At 42.0% G+C, this 19,009-nt stretch overlaps 1 protein-coding gene across 1 annotated transcript in view; it reads right to left on the reverse strand.

Annotated features, from left to right (window-relative positions):
- The window catches only part of LOC123313393 (5-hydroxytryptamine receptor-like), a 69,540-nt gene that overhangs the window by 4,298 nt on the left and 46,233 nt on the right, over nucleotides 1-19,009 (reverse strand). The window contains exon 4 of the mRNA XM_044898261.1: nucleotides 4,932-5,281. Within this exon, the coding sequence (XP_044754196.1) occupies nucleotides 4,932-5,281 (350 nt within the window). The remainder of the gene's footprint in view (nucleotides 1-4,931; nucleotides 5,282-19,009) is intronic.

Below are 19,009 nucleotides of genomic sequence, written 5' to 3' on the forward strand. Positions count from 1 at the left end.
CGAATTCCATCTGAATATCTCTCTCGAAGAAAACCCGGAATTCGAACGTAGATACCTACGGATGCGGAAAATTCCGACGCCGTCTTCGCGTATAACGACGTCCAAATCGACGCCCACTCCTAATTGCGACAATCGCAAAAATGCCGAACGCGGGGCGAGGAAAATCCGAATTCCAAACTCGATTATGAACGCGTCCGAAATTCCTTCAGACGACAATTCCGTCGGACGAGATCAAACCGTCGAGCGACGTCGAGACGCTCGCTAAGACCCGAAACAAGACACAGTTGCGAATTCCTTCTGATCATGAAGTTCTCCAAGAAATTCCCCTCGGTTTTTGTTTCTCTCCGGACTGGGAAGACGTTTTCGAATCCAAGAAATATCGGAGGGTTTATAGGTTAGAGAATTAAATTAAACTCGATCGTATTCTTATTCAAAAGATTAATTCTGTTCTATTATCTACTTATTTTTTACATTATCAGATTCCGCTATCTGCAGCTTTATCTAGCTAGTATCATCTGATCTCTCTCGGGTTTTTGAGAAATGCTTTGTCATCAGTCCGTTTCTTCTTGCTGAAGTTAATTTCGTTGTATGAAAAATCATGTCGCTTAAAAATTCGTCAAGACCGAACCAGGCTTGATGAAATTTCGAGATTTATTTCTAGAAAAGTTGCTCTTTCAGTGATAAATATCGAAATTTCTGTTACTCTTCTAAGGGAGCCAAATGCCCATGACTACCTTAATGCTCATACTTACTTTTTGGGCATTTGGCTACCTTAACGCTCATAGGTACTTTTTGGGCATTGTGGGCATTTGGCTACCTTAACGCTCATAGTTCCTTTTTCAAATTTATTACTACAAGAGTTGCTCTTTCAGAATATGTATCATATTTGAATCTGCGATAATTTTCCTGGAAGAGAAATTACTCGAAAATTGACTTTGTCAAGACCTAACGGTTACACCGAAGTCGATGAAATTTCGAGATTTATCACTAGAAGAGTTGCTGAAATCGAGAGAAATACACCTTGCAGAATCACTCTTGGAACGGCCACTGGACGCCACATTGTCCGGACTCTCTGATCTTCAACTAACAAAATTCGGCCGAAATATGGCGGGTAGACAAAGGAGGCTCTCCTTGGCGTGATCAAAGGATCCCATTTATCCGGACACGTCATCCATCCCGTGTAATATCTAGATTCTCATTTAGCCGGCCCCGTGGTAGGAAAGAGTTTCATATTTAATTTAGTATCGTCTTGAAAGGAGGCTCCGAACGGAACGCGGGGCCCGTATTTACTTTCTTTTTTTACGAATAATAAAATTTTGATGCCGGAATTAATCTTCCCCGTTTCTTTTAGAACGTCGCGAACCGAAATAAAAATTTAATTTCGATCGCAACTGAGAGGACGACGATGTTTACTTGAGGCTATAATTCGTATTCGATTTTCTCGAATTAGTCCACCTCCCGTCTCGTTTCGCTGAAAGGGTTCTTGATCAATGGGTTTCTCGTTGAATAAGTTCGGAAAATATCCGAGGTTCCGTCACTAGAATTTCATTCCTCGAACTTTAGTTTATTCATTGAAGTATTTTCATCAATTCATGCACGAGGACTTATTTATATCTAGTTAGCCTGCACCAGTTCTATTGAAAAAAATATATTGCGTTACCATAGTAACGAACAATAACTCATTAGAAATGTCAGTGAGATGTTTGAGGTCAAAAATGTAAACCAGAGTTACGCAATAAATTAAAAGAAAGAAGATGTCCACCGAAATTGTGAAAATCAGAAATTGGAGTATCAAGCCATCATCAAGTACCTGTATTTAAAAGGGTTGAGAGGTCAGCAGATTTACGAAGATATGCTTAATACCCTTGATGATCAATGTCCTTCGTATGCGACCGTGAAAAATTGGACTGCAAGCTTCAAAAGAGGTAAATTTTCCATTGAAGATGATGATCGATCGGGAAGGCCAGTTTCTGTGTCAGTCCCCGAAAATATCGATGCAGTTCATGACATGATTTTATCAGACCGTCGAATTGGGCTAAAACGGATATCTGAAGCAATGAATATTTCATACGAACGCGTTCATCATATAGTTCACGTCAATTTGGACATGAGAAAAATTGCTGCAAAATGGATCCCCAAATGTTTGAATGTTGACCAAAAGCGTGAAAGGGTAGAAGCATCGTGTTCGATCTGTGCTCGATTTAAAAACGTAGACTTTTTAAAGCGAATTGTTACTATGGATGAGACTTGGGTACATTTCTACGATCCAGAAACAAAGCAACAATCGATGGACTGGCGACAGTGTGATGGTTCTCCAAGACCTAAGAAGTTTCGTGTCCAAAAATCTGCTGGAAAAGTTCTTGTTTCTGTTTTTTGGGATTGCCGGGGAGTAATCATGATTGATTTTTTGAATAAGGGTGGAACAATAACCGGAGATTAGTACTCGACATTACTGACCACTCTACGGAAAAAAATTAAAGAGAAAAAAAGCGGAAAGCTATCCAAAGGTGTTTTGACTTTGCAGGACAACGCCCCTGCACACAAATCTCATGTTGCCATGCAAAATTCGTGATTTAGGGTTCGAATTACTAGACACTACACCCCCCTTATTCACCAGATTTGGCTCCATCCGACTATCATCTCTTTCCTCAACAAGCAAGAAGAAACATTTGTTTTGAAAGGTCTAGAGACGTTGTAGGTTGGCTGTAATAAATGTATCCAATTAAGAGGAGAATATGTTGGGAAATAAAATATTTTGACATTGAAATTTTGTTTGGTTCTGTAATAGTAGGCTGAGAATTTTTTTATATATCCTCGTACATCGAATCAGTCTCATTGAACAAGGCGAATCGAAAATGCGGAACAAATCTGAAGGGATCAAAAAACATTAACGAAAAAATGCTTGATTAGCTAGCCATTTGAATGAAAGATGCTGGAAGGATCTAAATCAGCTTCGGTCTGATTTGCTAACAACACTAGGACCATCTAATCTTCTCGCTCTTCAACAGACAATCTTGGGAACTTTCACGTTTCAGAAGTTTGCTAAAACGCTGTGCCGAAAGTCCATTTTTCACGTATAGGTATAAAATTCATCACAAATTCAACGCCTACCTAGCTCAGACGTCAAAACCGAGTACGTCACGGGATTCCGACGTTTCCATTAATGACGGAGGCTCTTCGTGTGCCGAAACCATGCGAGGACCGATCTCCTCCTAATGGAACAATTCGATATTCATTATTCAATTACGACGTTCGAATGTCGGCTTTGATACGAGACTAGAGAGAGAGTTGCTGTTTGAATGGATGCCGTGACGTCAACACGATTCGACCGCCTCGTTACTTCAAGTTCCATACCTGCCGGGTTTGATTTCTGAGAGTTGGTAAGCCTGTTCCGGATCCGGATCACCGTCGACGGACGGGCCTCATCCCCTACAGAAAGTTGACGGCAAGTTGAGACTTTGACCTTTCCCGAATGACTAACATCGACGCACCTAGGAGGCTCCCTCAGCGAGCTGAAGGTTTAATCTGAATCGAATTTATTCGAAACAATCCTTAACCTCGTTTTTCGAGCGAATCCTGCGTGTGGTAACGATTCGGACGGTGTAATCCGAAAGATAGGTCTTCTTTCTTGCGTAAAATTGATCGCAGCACTCAGCTTTATTGGTCCAAAGCGAAAGGTAAGTACGCCGCGTTCTAAATCTACCCGTATCTCTCGTATCCTCTCCCCCGGTTCGATTTTCTATTTCACGCAATGTGGCGCCGCAAAATAAATCCATTAGGTTTCGACGAAAGGAGAGGGGTTTTTTCGATAATTGAACTTTTCGAGAGACCAGAATGAGAGGTTCAACAAATCCTTGATGGGTTCTCGTAGTTGTTTACCGTTGAGTTTAACGTTCTCGAGTTCTAGCGACGAATTGAAGTGAGACAAGTTCAGATTTATTTTGAAAAACTGAAAAATATAAGTATTGCTGTTCGGCAGAAATGCTTTTATTCGAAGAATAAACTAATGGACTAATTGAAATCATGTGCTGATATTTTAAAGCTGACGAATTTGCTTTACCAATTTGTTTTCACACATTGAATCTCTTATAAACTGTGGTGAAACCCCCAAGTTTGTGTTTTATTCAAATGCAACAAGCCTTCAGTTCAACTTCATGGTTGAATCTCGATGTGTAAAAGTATATAGCCTCGCACGTCGAGAATATGAATCAAACTTTTATGTCTTCCATCAGGATCTTATTCGATAAGTTTGATTCTCAATATATTCGATGCTGAAACGCTCTCACCGGCGTATCTCTTATAAAATTCTTCCATTCGCTTCCAAGTACTCTCTTCCGATAAAAACATAACGATATTTTCTATATAAGGCCAAAACATTGCATATCGAAAAAGATTTTAGCGCGCGTGGTAAACGAATGGTCTAGTCTAGATGCTTTCAGCTTTATTAGTCCAGAGCTCCTATTAGAAAAAAAGGTTTTTCCAATGAAATACTGAATAAACAGTATCAGAATGCCATGTAGCCAACGATGATTAGATTTGGATCAAGAGAAACGTATAAGCGTTGTCGCATTCACCAATTTGCAACCGCATTGAAAACTTTTATATTTTCAATGTTGATTATTGATGATTGTAGGATGCCGATCTGTTTAAAACCTTCATTATTGGTGAGCACTTTCATTTATAATTAAATTCAGAGAGAAAACTGCCAAATATAGGCCTCCACGTTGAATTTAAAAAAGTATTCAAAGTATCTGGGTATTTACGCATTCGCCATTTTGCAACCAAATTAATAACTACGAATTTTGACTGTTTATGTTAAGTTCAAGCGCTGAGCCTAGGATTGAAATTTCATCAATATTCAGATGATAAATTAATAATGGTTAGCAATAAACCATACAACAAGATAAATCAATCGTCTAGTAGGTAATTACCTGCGATACCTCCAGCAGCAATGTTACTGTCCGGCACCGGATTCGAACCGGTGATGATGTGTTTCCTACGTATGCGTTTCCTGGCCGTCTGGAATATCCTCCAGTAGAGGATGAGTATCACCAGGAGGGGAAGGTAGAAGGAGGAGGCCGTCGCGAAGATCTGGTAGTAGAGATCCTGACTGACCAGACATTTTTTGTTCTGTATCCTGCTGTACCACTCCGGGTCCTTCCAGCCCAGGAGCGGAGCTATGCATACCAAGAAGGACACCAGCCAGACTATGAAGATCGTGATGCCTATCCTCTTGGCGGTGCGTTGGTGGATGTAGTCGATGTTGGTCACGGCCCAGTACCTGAAAATAGCAGAAGATGATTTTTTCGGAGAGCTACTAGTTTGTGTGATACATATTCTGAAAGATCAACTCTTCTAGTGATAAATCTGAAAACTTCATTCATTTTGGCTCGACCGTTCGGTCTTGAGGAAGTTTTAACTGAACCCAACTTTTTGGCAATTTTTCGAAAGTCAACTTTCGAGTCGATTATCTTCCAAGAAAATTATCGCACATCTAAATGTGATACATATTCTGAAAGAGCAACTCTTCAAGTGATAAACCTGAGAATTTCATCTATTTCAGCATAGCCGTTTGGTCTTGAGGAAGTTTCAACTTTCCCCATCTTTTTGGGAATTTTTCGATGGTCAACTTACGAGTAGTAGTATATACGATTTCACCAAGGCCTGCAACCAGATTCCGGAATTAAAACTGTCAAGCTAACCATGCGAGATTAGCAGGTGGCACCGGAATCCAAGAAGAAGAAAATTTGCTGCGCCGGAAGCGTAGAAATTCGGAATACGTGCCGAAAGTCAGATAGGGTGAACGTTTTTATCTTCGGCGCTATCTTAGAAACTGCGAACACGTTTCGCTCGTTTGCTCATTCTGGTTTTCCATAAACAAATAGACGATAGACGAGGAGAACAGAATGTTGGCCTGATTATCTTTATGAAAATTACATCGAGCTTGTGTGAGGTTCCGTAGTTGAGGAGGAACCTAAAGATCTAGTTACAGATAAGTGGGTAGACCTAGGTCAACTTTGAAATGATTGCTTGGAGTGGGCCATGGTCAGAATATGTGCTCGAAATTTAGGATAACAGGTGATTTTCGTGGGGATCATATACTCAGCTATGTTAGAATCTTATTTCAGATAGCTTTTACTTAAAGTGGTATTGGGTTTGATTGACTTTAGGGTCATGAAGAGAAGACTACCGGAGTAATGGTTGGTTTCCCTTACTTCTTGTTTACTGTAGAATTCTGTTCAAATAAATCTGTATTTCCTCGTGTTGCCTCAAACCGAGTGTTATTGAAATTAATTACACTAAGTGATATACGTCAGTGGTTGGTTCCAAGCGACAAACAAGAGGAAAAAAACGCGAAATAACATTCACGATATATTCTAACATACTCTGTCTGTGTCTCGTCTTCTACCGAGAACTCATCAACGAAAAATGATATTCTCCGATGGATATCAAGCGACTGCATGACTTCGTTAGCATGCTAATTCAATTAAACGTCACAAGCGTTACCTTTGAGTTATTAACAGGGTAATTTGCGGATTGTACGTCTCTTGTTTCCCGCAAAACGAAAATACCATCACACGATTATATGGAGCAACACAGGAGGTGACTTCGATTTAGATTTTAGCGTAAACAAACCCTTAACTTGATTATTTTCTTGTTATACACGAGTAGAGATTTCGTCAGACAAAGATGAGTTATGACTTGTGATTTTACAATGGCAGATAGGTAATTGATGATGGCTTCTAAAATTCTCTAGTGGAGGAAAAACCTTCAGTGCGGGAAAGAGCACTGTTAGAGCTCATTTTAACGGAAAAGAGTGTCCTACAACTCTTAAAGGTTAATTTTCCAAATGACATTATTCCTGTCCCATTCATCCCGAATAAAAGTACAAACGTGAAGTTCGTAACGACCGTAAATCCCTCATTTCGTTCGGAATCGGGCTGTCGGCTCTCGTTGAGGCGCACATATAATATCAAACTCTTCCCTCCAATCCAATTAGGCAGGCCGAAGATGTAATCATTATCCATAACCCCGCATTAGGTCTTCCCTTCATTCTTTCCGGTCTTTCCTAATTAGTTTTCGATCTTTCGACCAGAGGGCGCTTAACGGCACCGGTTTCCCCGAACCCTTTATACGATTTTCCACGATCGTTGCCACTTTTATCGCCCTGCAATTAAGGGGTGGTGAAGATGCGAGTTTGACTGTTTCACAGTCGCACTTCTATTCGCTACCCCAAGGGCTATAACGCTCCATGACTGATAGCGAAGAAAAGGTCTATTTTTAGCGCAACTACGGGATTTCACTGACGACGAGCGGTATCTCTTATTCTCTACCCCAAGGGCTTACGCGCCATGGCTGATAGAAAAGAAGAGATTTCGGATTCAACACTTATGACGCGGAACGCGGACAGGGGGGTTGACGGGACTTTCCCTTCAGTACCCCAAGGGCTTACGCGCCATGCCTCTGCCTATCGGAATGAACGTACTGAATATTTGAGAATTAAATATTTTCAAAGGCGGAAATCTGAAACGAAAGGAATGCACTGAAATGAACTCCAATTTTCCTCAGAAAACTGGGATTCATTACAGTATGTTCGAATTGAACAATTGATTGTTTGATTAAGGTCAGAGCCAAGTACGATTTTAATGAAAATCCCGTCCTTTGTCCCGGACCAGTGTTTATGGTGTCTACGACGGCCTGGATAGACGGAACCCGATTACAAGTCGACGAAGGTCCGTGACACGTCTCTAATTTGTCTACGGACGATTTTCCAGTTAATTTTGCATTCTCCACGGAAACCGGGAGCCTTCCAAGATGCGGTACGGGTCCGGGGATGGAACAGAAGAGGGAATAAATTAAACGTTGAGCGTAAAGCTGGGAGTGCTGAGTGGATGCCGCCTTCGAATGGACTGTACGAGGCAGGATGGCGAATAATGCAAGTGCATCGAGTAATCTTCCTCGTTGTGGCGATGAGGATCATGAAAAATAGAGATCTTTCCTTGTGAATACGACCCGAACATCGAGAGACGAGATGCTGCTTCGTCACTTAGTCGGTAGCTATCTCGTCATCATAATCTCGTGAGTGTCAGTTTATGGAAAACGCAGATGTGCTGTTTATCTAACGAAACTAACACACATTTGCTGCCAATATTATTTAGAGCCTTGACCTCTAGATGCCCAAGTACCTTATTGATAATTTTCCTCTCTTCACTATAGTGATCTATTATAGTCCTACTTCGTGTATTAAAGTCTAACCTAAGTGGGAGCGCCCACCAAAGTAGCGTAGCAATGACCACTGACATGGCACTCACATGACAAAGGCGATACATAATTTTCAGATATGAACTGAGAATGACATATTTCACGCAACTGAGATGTGGGATTATGCATAACCTTTGTCATGTATGTGCCTGGTCAGTGCTACGCTACTTTGGTGGGCGCTCCCCCTAAAACCACTAATTTTGAACGAGTGTTCTTCTGAAAATGCAAATGGAACGTCATACTGGGGCACAGCCTCACCGTTTTGTTAACCTTACACGTGTGGCAACTGAGGGCAACCTCCAATTTCGATCGTCTCCGTGTGTTTTGCCCGCGATGCACTCGAGAATTCGTACATCATCCATTCTGTGCGGAACACCTGCAGCGATTCGGTTCTCCAACTATCGATTCCTCTCTCTCCCATCCTCCACGGGGGCACGTAGCCATACGTTCTACTTTCTCCCTCGTACACACACACACATCCAAGTTAATGTTTCCATAAATATGCCGGAGAGCTGTTCATGTGTATTCTTCCGCCCCATATATCACTCTCCGAGGAAAATGCTACGAGAAAACGTGCTTTTTCCAATGGTTGAATATTTAATATTGCTGTTTATTCCGTGCAGTTTTTTTGCTGCTCTCGAGGATCGACTGAGAAACGATTGTTTTTATACGCATCTAGTGGAATGTTGCTCTTTGTTTATTACGCTTTTACGGTGGATTTGCATTGTTGATAGTATGGAAATAATGGGTCATTTCTCGTAATGAGTGTGGGCCATGTTTCTTCGTTTATCTGCTGCTCTCGCCATCTATCTATCTTCTTTCTTTTCTCTATCTATTCAAATTCTTTTTACGATCTATACTCTCTTTGTTATACTCCTATCATCATAGTTATTGTGGATATCAGATTGTAGGGAATTATTGCACTGCAATTTAAACTATGTTTTCATGTTCGTCAAGTTTATCGATGATACCCCAAAGGATTTTTGTATTTTCTTCAAGTGAAACAACCTGGCGAATAAGTAGCCACATATGTGCCCAGGTTCTATGGGGAGAAGGATGAATACTTTGGGCAGGAAACTTGTAGGAGCGAGTGGATAACCTCCTTGAAGCCATCCCAGATACTGGAGTTCATAAGAACTCTGGAACTAGGCAGAATAGCTCTGATGTAGGGCACCATAATTAACATTTATTTTGCGGAGACCTGTTTGGGTTACAAATGGTAACTTGCCAAATTGATACTGAATCTCTCTATGGTGATTCTGGCTTGTTATACCTGACCAATAGGTTCATAGACCTGCACCAGACAAGGTTTGTAGTCCCTTTTTCTACCCGAAGGGTAAAATTATTCTCCGATGGATTTAGACCATATCTTTTGGGGCATACAGAACGTTGAGGATCAGGTCTATGAATATCATTGGTTCAAAATGTAGATATATTTCTTCTGAATCATGGGTTGATAAAATCAATGTCTAATTGCTTTTGTCACAAAAACCTTGTTGGTAGTTGCTCCTGAGAAGGTTTAAATTAGCCAATAGAGAAACCCCTTGGGTCATCAAGAACCAGACAACAGAAGGTTTCATATTGGATCACCCCAGATCCATAACTTCGCCAAGTCGCGAAAGAGTTTTCTTAAGGGGAGAGAAAGTCTGAAGATCCTCAAATAACTTCGTTATCCGTGACGAATCTGTAAATTCGACGATGAATATCGAAGTACGAACGAAATAAACGGAATCCCCCATCAATTAGATCACGAACCGTTCGAATTGAAAGGGTAAACTCTCCCCTTCAATTTCTAAACCAGACCCTTCATCCCCTACGAAATTATGCCGGATTTTAAGAAAGCGAATCAATCGCGAAGGATGACGGACGTCCACTCGAAGACGCGCGCCCCCTTTCAGGTGGCCCCCACCGCGTTATTTAATTCGACTTCGAGGAGAGACGCTCGTCGTCGATCTCTGCGTTTGACAGCGTTACTTCTGCGTGACGGGCGTCGGGACGGGAAGGGAAGTTTGATTTTATTCATTTCGCATCGAGGACCGATATCTGCTGATGAAAGTTCGACGTCGAAACGATATCGACTGACGCGGCACTTCTGTATCGCTCCGGGGGGCGAATCCAGAGACTGTTAACGTGGGAAGCGCGAGGAATCGAGGTATGGTAAATATAGCTGACTAGACTAAACAGAAATGCGATATACTGTTCTTTTCTGAAAGATACAGCCGTAAACATATTTACGTATGTCGTGACAATCAGGGAACACTCAACCTCCCCTATATCAAGGTCAACTCCTACTTAGTAGGATGATACGTCAGAACTATTTGTGAGTAGGTTCCTGGATAAATGAAAGAAGGTGAGGTTCATCTCAAGAGCTTCTTTGTAAGATGGATCGATTGTAGAACTTCCTTTGAATGGGGCTTAAAGACTGACCTCAGGCAGTCGAGACTCTTCGTTGGACAACTTCCTCTGCTCCTGAAGATATCAGCACATCCTGTTTATCTTTGGCAACTTTACTGAGTTGAGGAAGATAAACCTGGGAACACCAGCATCCACTATTTTTATGGTTGACTCCCTCTTGTCTATCGGCCTGAATCTTTCCAGCTTTTACGCGGAACAGTGGGCTTTATGACCCATGATTTATGAAGATTTGATATTCGTAAAGCTTGATTTTTTAGTGATGTTTTGAGAAGTCCTTGCATTCGTCCTTCTGTATCTGTACACAGTCGTAATTTTTTCCATCAATCAGTGCTCTGAAAGGGAACTGAACCCAGACTTAAATTCAGCTGGATCAATACTGCAGGGTCCGCAGGATCTTTTGTACATCAGCTATGTACAATAATGTCATGACCTCGCATGCCTTGCATTCGATAGATCCAACTGATCTATCGAATTCAAGGCATACGAGGGCATGATGGACATATGAAAGATCATAGTCGTAGCACTGCCAAAAGATTCCAAAAGTATTTCTGTCAACTGTAAAAAAGTTTAAAAGGTCGTAAATTTTCCCCCATCGAGGAGGTAATAGAAGCTGTGGAGGTCTGGTTTGCAGAGCAAAAAGAAACATTTTTTTTGAAAGGTCTAGAGACGTTGCAGGTTCGCTGTAATAAATGTTTCCAATTAGGAGGAGAATATGTTGAGTAATAAAATAGTTTGACTCTGAAATTTTGTTTGGTTCTATAATAGGCTAAGAATTTTTCAATATATCCTCGTATTCACCCATCATTATTATATTTTATGGCGAAATTTCCAACGGGGGGGTGTATATTTGGCTCCCTCGGAACGGAATCAATAAAGCCATTATCTGAAATGAGCAGAGAGTGGCAATTTGAACGAATTAAGCCGCGTCGGGCTGGAATGTAACGAGATGAATTATCAGGTCGCGAACAAACAATCAGAAATAAACGTCTGTTGGGGTATAAGGGCCTTTATCGACTCCGTACCATACGTCGCACCCCGAGCATTAGCGATGAAGGATAGCCCGATGATTTATGTTATTGTTGTAAACAACCCTCGCGTTATTTATCTCGCATTAAGCTAATTGAAAGATTAATGTTTTAATTAACCGCGTTCGGATCGTGCGAGAGCATGTGGCAAGAGGACCAACCTTGCGCTTTTCCAGATACTCTTCTACGTTCAATTGAAATACTGATAGATTGAACATTCAATGTTCTGGTGGCTGTAGAACATTTATTAGGTATGTGCAGTCAATTAATCCCACTGCTCTAATTCGATTAACATCTGAAATTGCAGACGGAGTATACTTGAGACGAAATTTCATTTGAAATTTATGTATACGAAGCATGAAACGTTTCCTGGACTTCTGGGAGGTGCTAATTTAGGAACAATGATGGCATTGCCTATTATTCAATGGTGGCCAAAGCACTGATGGTGATTTCGAAGCTTCTTATTGCAGTGACCTCCAATATCTCTGAAAATTCAGGAGATATTTCAGACCCAATCAGATCCTCACCTCTGCAAGGCTCAGATTGGAATATTGATGTCATGTTTGGAATTTTTAATCTTTTCTGGTGTGTCATATTTCTGTTCTATAAATGAACAGATTCCGGGTCAATGAAAGAGCTTCCCCCGAATAGGATACAAGGACTAAAGACAAGAAAGCATAAAGAGAATGTATTTTTTTAACGATGAATGGGTGGTGAAAACCCCGCTGCAATTTTGATGAAAATCGGCAAAATCCCCCGCCCATCATTGTTCCATCGCAGGCTGCGAACGTCCAATAAGCCATCGGTAAGCTCTGGCGGAACACGAGGTGATGAATTTTCCGTTCATAAAGCGTCGCACATCGCCAAGAAAATCCTTCCTATCGATATGAACTTTTCGGGGATTGCAGATAATTCATCATTCTCGCGTTTTCCAGACGCTGCCGGCGACGAGATGATTCATCTCGCGACGTTCAATATATATACGAACGTTGTTTCTTTCCGAGTGTTTCGATTTTTGCAGATGGGGAAGAGCATAGTGAAAAGTTGGCTCGCGTCCCCAGAGGATTTGGACGTTCGTCTTGAGAAAATGAGAAATGAAAGTTTCGGTTTGGGATTTCCCATTTTTCATTTCGCGAACGTTTTTTGGGATGCAGGGCCAAATGAAATCGTACGATATTTGATCGTCGCGTTGCACCAAACTCCCAGTTAGAAGAGAGAATGATTTTAATCACCATTTCGGAAGAAAATTCAAACGAATCTCTTATAGCACGTACTTAACGACATGGGGCATCTTTTTCCAGCGTGTTTCATTCAATTACTATCCAAATCAGGACGAATTTGGCTTTCTGAACTGTCCAATATGCCCTCCCTGTATTCCGGCATCTGATACGTGAGGGGGATGGCCCAGAATACCCCACACATACACACAGTCCCAGCAACTGATTGTTTTCTGCTCCGTTCGCTTCGCATGCCGCCGGTTCGGTTTGCGAGACACGTCTACTACTCTTTTCTATCTCCAGAGTTTGGCTTCATCCTACGAAAAAAAAAAAAAACCATTGCGGTATATTCCCACCTTGCCGACTCCGAACGCGGCATGCTTTCGTCTTCCGTTTGGTGTCGGCTTCGACGCTAACAATGTTTTATTGGGCGTCGGGGACCGGGATCGAAGCGATCAGGACCGTATCGGACCCGATTTGAACCTATCGATTTCGAACATATTTCGAAACGGAGTTAAACAAGCCATGTCCGACGCTATGCGTCAACCCTTGCACGCTTTTGGTCAACATTCAAACATTTGGGGATCCATTCAGCAGCAATTTTTCTTGAGAACCAGAGTGTTGCCATTCCATCTATTGTTGCTTTGTTTCTGGATCGTAAAAATGTACCCAAGTCTCATCCACAGTAACAATTCGGTTTAAGAAGTCTACATCGTATTCAAATCGAGCACAGATCGAACGCTATGCTTCTACCCTTGCACGCTTTTGGCCAACATTCGAACATTTGGGGATCTATTTTGCAGCAATTTTTCTCATGTCCAAATTGACGTGAACTATATGATGAACGCGTTCGTGTCAAATATTCAGTGCTTCAGATATCCGTTTCAGCCCAATTCGATGGTCTGATAAAATCATGTCATGAACAGCATCGATATTTTCGGGTACTGACACAGAAGCTGGCCTTCCCGATTGGTCATCATCTTCAATGGAAAATGTACCTCTTTTGAAGCTTGCTGTCCAATTTTTCACGGTCGCATACGAAGGACATTGATCATCAAGGGTATTAAGCATATCTTCGTAAATCTGCTTACCTCTTAACCCTTTCAAATACAGGTACTTGATGATGGCTCAATACTCCAATTTTTCTATTTTCACAGTTTCGGTGGACATCTTTTTTCTTCTAATTCATTGTGTAACTCTGGTTCACTTTTTTGACCTCAAACTGAGTTATTGTTCATGCTACGGTAACGCAATATTTTTTTATGCATGAAACTGGTCTAGGCTAAATAGATATCAATACATCCTCGTAAGTCTCAACTCCATGGAAACGTACCTACATGTAAGGACCAAAGACTTATCCTTCCCAACCCCGTTCTTCACTCGGCGACTTCTCGAATTAAAGATCTCCCTTCCGCCGTTCCTCAAAAACGTGGAATCGTGGAATGATTCGATTTCCCCAGTTCGATATTCGAGTCTCGTTCCCTTTATGCATTACGATTCGTCCTAGTCGTAGTCTTCATCCTCGTCGAAGCAACTTTGTATTTGCATGAACAGCGTTAAGTCGAACCCTATATATATATATACTCAATTCCCGATTATTGTCTCCTGCGAATGGAGTTCAATTATGGCCCTTGTTCTCTCCGAGGAGGAGAAAGCAATCTATCCCTCCTTGAGCATCCTTTGAACTCAGTTGATCGTGCGGATGATGCATTGATAGGATTCCGGATTCTCGGAAAAAATTACTCGGTACGTCTATAGACTGATGCTTTTAGTGACATTCGATGGGACGAATGACGTCGTTCGTTAGACAATTGTCGCTAGATCCAATTGTGAAATTGCCCGATGGAGGAAACCAATTCGAAAAGAATTCGAAGCAATCATATGATGAGAACGTATTGGTCAAGCTCTCGCTATTGTGCTAAGTAGAAAAGGAGGTTGGGAGAGGGAACCCACCCCCACAACGCTAGGCTGTCACCCAAGCGATTTGCAATCGAAAGATGTGCGATAATGAACCTAGAAGTAAAAGCACAGAGCTCAGCAACTTATCGAATTGGGCACAACAGAAACTAGTTTCTTCTACTCACTCTGTGCAATATGTTCCCTCCACATCACCTCATTTTTTCAACACAAACCGGCCGATATAAGTCGAGCATCAAGTCGCAACAGGTCGGTTAAAGTCACGTTCAATGAAAAATTTCAAACCGCATCATTCCCCCGCGTATATACGTTCCTAAACCTGCCCATAAAAAATTCATAATCTGCTCCGAGTTTGATCCGATAAACTCATTTCATCCTGATTTAATAAAGGCTTACGCTCAACCGTGCTCCGAAGCCTAATAATACCTACGACCGTATATATACCATGCATCTAATAAAACGATATAGCCGTGCAGCGAAGTCTCATGCATGTACGACTGTTCTCCCCCGTTTTATTCGAATTCGCTCATGAGCCGGCTAGATTCGCTATTTGGGGATGTTTTTGCATGGCGGGACGAACAAGGATGCGCTCCCGCTCCGGGGTTTTTTATCGTCGACGGAAGGAATTCGAACATAAAGGATCTGGTATTTGGGACGGAGGCTCCATATGGACATGGAAGAAGTGTGTTCGATGAAGTTTTTTCTTTTTTTTTTGAGATTGCCGGTTTCGAAAAGCTCTTGAACGAATATAATAATCATGAGAGAGGGAGCTATAGACACTGAGCTGAGGATATAAGTATGATCGACACACTTTCAAGGGAGGTTAAAGAAGAACTGAACTAGAACGATTCAGAATGATATACATAGACCAAAATATCGTTCGTTCTTCCTATCTGGTGTAGTTTTCATATAATGAGAGTTGAAAACAAAGTGGAAAACCTTGCCCGTTTCTCCAAGATTTCTGAGATTTTCAAGATCTCAAGAGACAATTAGATATTGGTGGTCTATATTGAATAAATTCCCAATTTTGATGGAAATCTGAAGGTTCAAAAGTTGATAATTTTCAAAATTCAAATTACAGTTAAAACTAAAACCATAACATCTGAGAGGAAACATTCAAACTTTCAGTGTAGTCAAAGAAAGATCGATTTGTGGAAGGAAACACTCTGTTGGACCAAGCCTTGCGGTGATTCTATAAATTCACAACATGTTATTCCTTACAAGGGGAGAAATTTCCCTATTTTGAATATTTCGAACTGAGTATGAACAACAATATGCCCAACCCTAGCTAGTAGAAACCTCATTATTCTTGCTCTCTTACGGCGGATACGTCAATCTAGTGTGCGAGTTTCCATCAAGGACCGAATGGGAATTAATTAAATTTCATTTCGGATAATGTGTTGCTTTTAATTCGCCCCGGAGCTTACTTACGCGGGAAACTTTCGAGCTTCACACGTACCTTCCGGGCAAAAATGAAGTTTCCCCTTTTAATTAATTTCGCGGCTAAAACAACTGCAAGTTTACCGTCCCAATTAACGAAAAAAATTTCCGAATACGGACGGGCCCGAAACACAAAGGATTTTCGAAGGGGTTGTTTCGTCCCTATCAAAAGCGATTATCACCTTTTTTTTGGGGAGGATTGTTTAGATGATGCCCAACGGCCTATCTTGCCGTGGGGCATCCGGAATCGGTTTTGGAAGGGTAATACGTCATTAATAGATCGAGTTACAATCTCCCAAGCAAACTGGACAGAATAATCAATCGATAATTTGTTTATTGTTTTCAACACTCAACTAAATTATATGGATATCAAGAGCTATACCAACTAGGTAATATAGTGCTGCCCATACCAGATGGTTCCACACTAAAAACACTGTAACGGCTTTTTCTCGGTGTACTCGAGCGCCAGCTATTGTTTTAGGGAAAATACCAAACCTACCCTGGTAGCTACGAGCCGAAGACAAGGTTCCCCGGTGACTGGGGTGTAGGGTTGAACAAGGGAACGAGCGGGAGGATGGATGTGGATACCCCCCGGGTATCCAAACCAGCAGGATACGTTATTGACAGTAGGGGTTGAACTCAGGCTCAAGTATAGGAGGGGTGTAGACGGAGACTGAAGTTCCGATGATATATAAAAAAAATCGGAGTGTCGTCTTACCTATCGGTGAGATAGATAGGTAGACTCAAAAATATTCCTCGACTTCCAAGGAGCCTTTGACTACACCTCCTTTGAGTCGCATCTCCCCTTCACTGACAATCTAATGAGCATTGTAACGGCTTTCGATATTTTGCGAAGAACCGTGGGAGCAGCTCTCCAACGTTCCACTTAGACGTTAAAATGTAACATCGAATCTTTCCCCCTTTCCACGTTTACCCCGCAAACACTTTAAAAATTACACGGCACAAAATCAAACGCTCTTACTTACAGGATGGGAAAGAAGGTCCCTCCCAACATTCTATACATAATTCCCTTTCATCTCAAAAATGTCGAGGGCTCCGTGAAATTTTAACGACCCGACAAATGCCTGCGTCGAAAATTGCATTATCGACCCACGCTCAAAAATCGGGAGAAAATCCCCTTTAGGTGCTTTTGTTTCCGTCCGGGGTTCCTTAACATTTAATTCGGCTAAGGGCGGAATGGAAAATCGGCGATGTTCCGAAATTCGGCGCGGAAATCAGATTAGGTTATGTTCGGGGAGCATCCACGTAGCCGCCTCGGAAATGATGCAACAATGGGGAAGGCTCGTCGGCGAAAATTTCGAACGTTCCGGGCGTTTTCAGCGACTTATGGGGCGGTTGATTGATGGAAGAATCCTTTTAGAAGGGGCTGCATTCTCGGAAAGATATGGGCCTCTTTTGTTTCGAGAGTTGCAGCCGGATAAGATGAAAAGTCCAATTTTTTTGAGTTGCTACCAGATCAAGTACACTGGGCAAGTTTACGACCTAAGAAGCAGGCTTGTAAGAAGCCGGCGAGTCGGCGAGTGCTCTACTAGTCAAGTACCCACAGAATTTCCCACTTGCATAGTAGCCAACTAGCTGGCGAGTATATACAACGTATTTCTGATGCTATCAACTACATGTGTGCAAGCCATTGCGAGTACACGTCGCTGTTACTCAAGCGACTCGCCCAAAAGCCGGCGAGTAGCGTGTAAAGTCATCTTTCGAACCCTTCTGTGGACTAGGAAAAACAATATAAAGCAGTGGTCCAACAGTGGGAGCTGAACAACAGAATAACCCTCTGTAGAAACACTCCTGGACTTACTGAGTCAAAGAAATTCGTGATAATTTCACCGACCTATACTAGAAAAGTGCTGAAGCTTCGACGAGCTGAGCTTCGGGTGATAGTGGATACAAATATCATTTGCACTGTATGGGAAATTCAGCAGACGAGACTAGCAGGCTCTGTGGATCAGAAGCAGAAAGACCTGAACACATGGTATGCAAGTGTGCAGAGCTGGCGGACCTAAGTACCACTCATATGGGGAAACCTTGGGTTCCTATGAAAGAGTAGGATAGAGAACAAAAGATCTACAGGGTAGCAGTTCCTAAAAGGCTAATCGAGCCACAACGACCCCTTGTATGCAAGTACATGGGAAATGCTGAGGAACAGCTGTCTGCTTCGCCAGGAAGTGCGGGTGGATCAGGAATCCAACCGACAGCAAGGAGCCGAGGAGTGGCCCGAACCCAACCACCACCACAAGTCCTAAAACCTGGAAAGGGCTCCAACATGTCTTTAACCTTTTGATATTTGAGATATCTGGGATAAGTGAATGTTCCTCTGGAGAGGAGTGTGAAAGCCACAAGGCTAAAGCCATTTCATTGGGCATTTGGCTAGAAATACCTTCATTCATTGTAGAGGTACGCGTATGGGCCAAAAGGCCAAGGAGGTACAATACAAACAGTTAAACCACCATAACAGGCCATACACTTATGCACCAAAAGATTTATTCCTCTCTGAGGAACTTGCCAGAGCCAGCAAAATGCATATTTTGCCGTCTACACACTTCAGCGTGGATCGACCAGCTGTCCCTCATGATGGTTGTGCCAGGTCTAAACGGTTATACCGAGCGTTTATTCCCAGCGCATCGAGGAGGCTGTTGCTTCCCCTGATATACTACGACTCTCGAGTCACATTTCAATTATTGATTCGTTCGTGCTCGTATATTCCTCATA

This window comes from Coccinella septempunctata, chromosome 5 (genome assembly GCF_907165205.1).
Source record: "Coccinella septempunctata chromosome 5, icCocSept1.1, whole genome shotgun sequence".
Lineage (NCBI taxonomy): Eukaryota > Metazoa > Arthropoda > Insecta > Coleoptera > Coccinellidae > Coccinella > Coccinella septempunctata.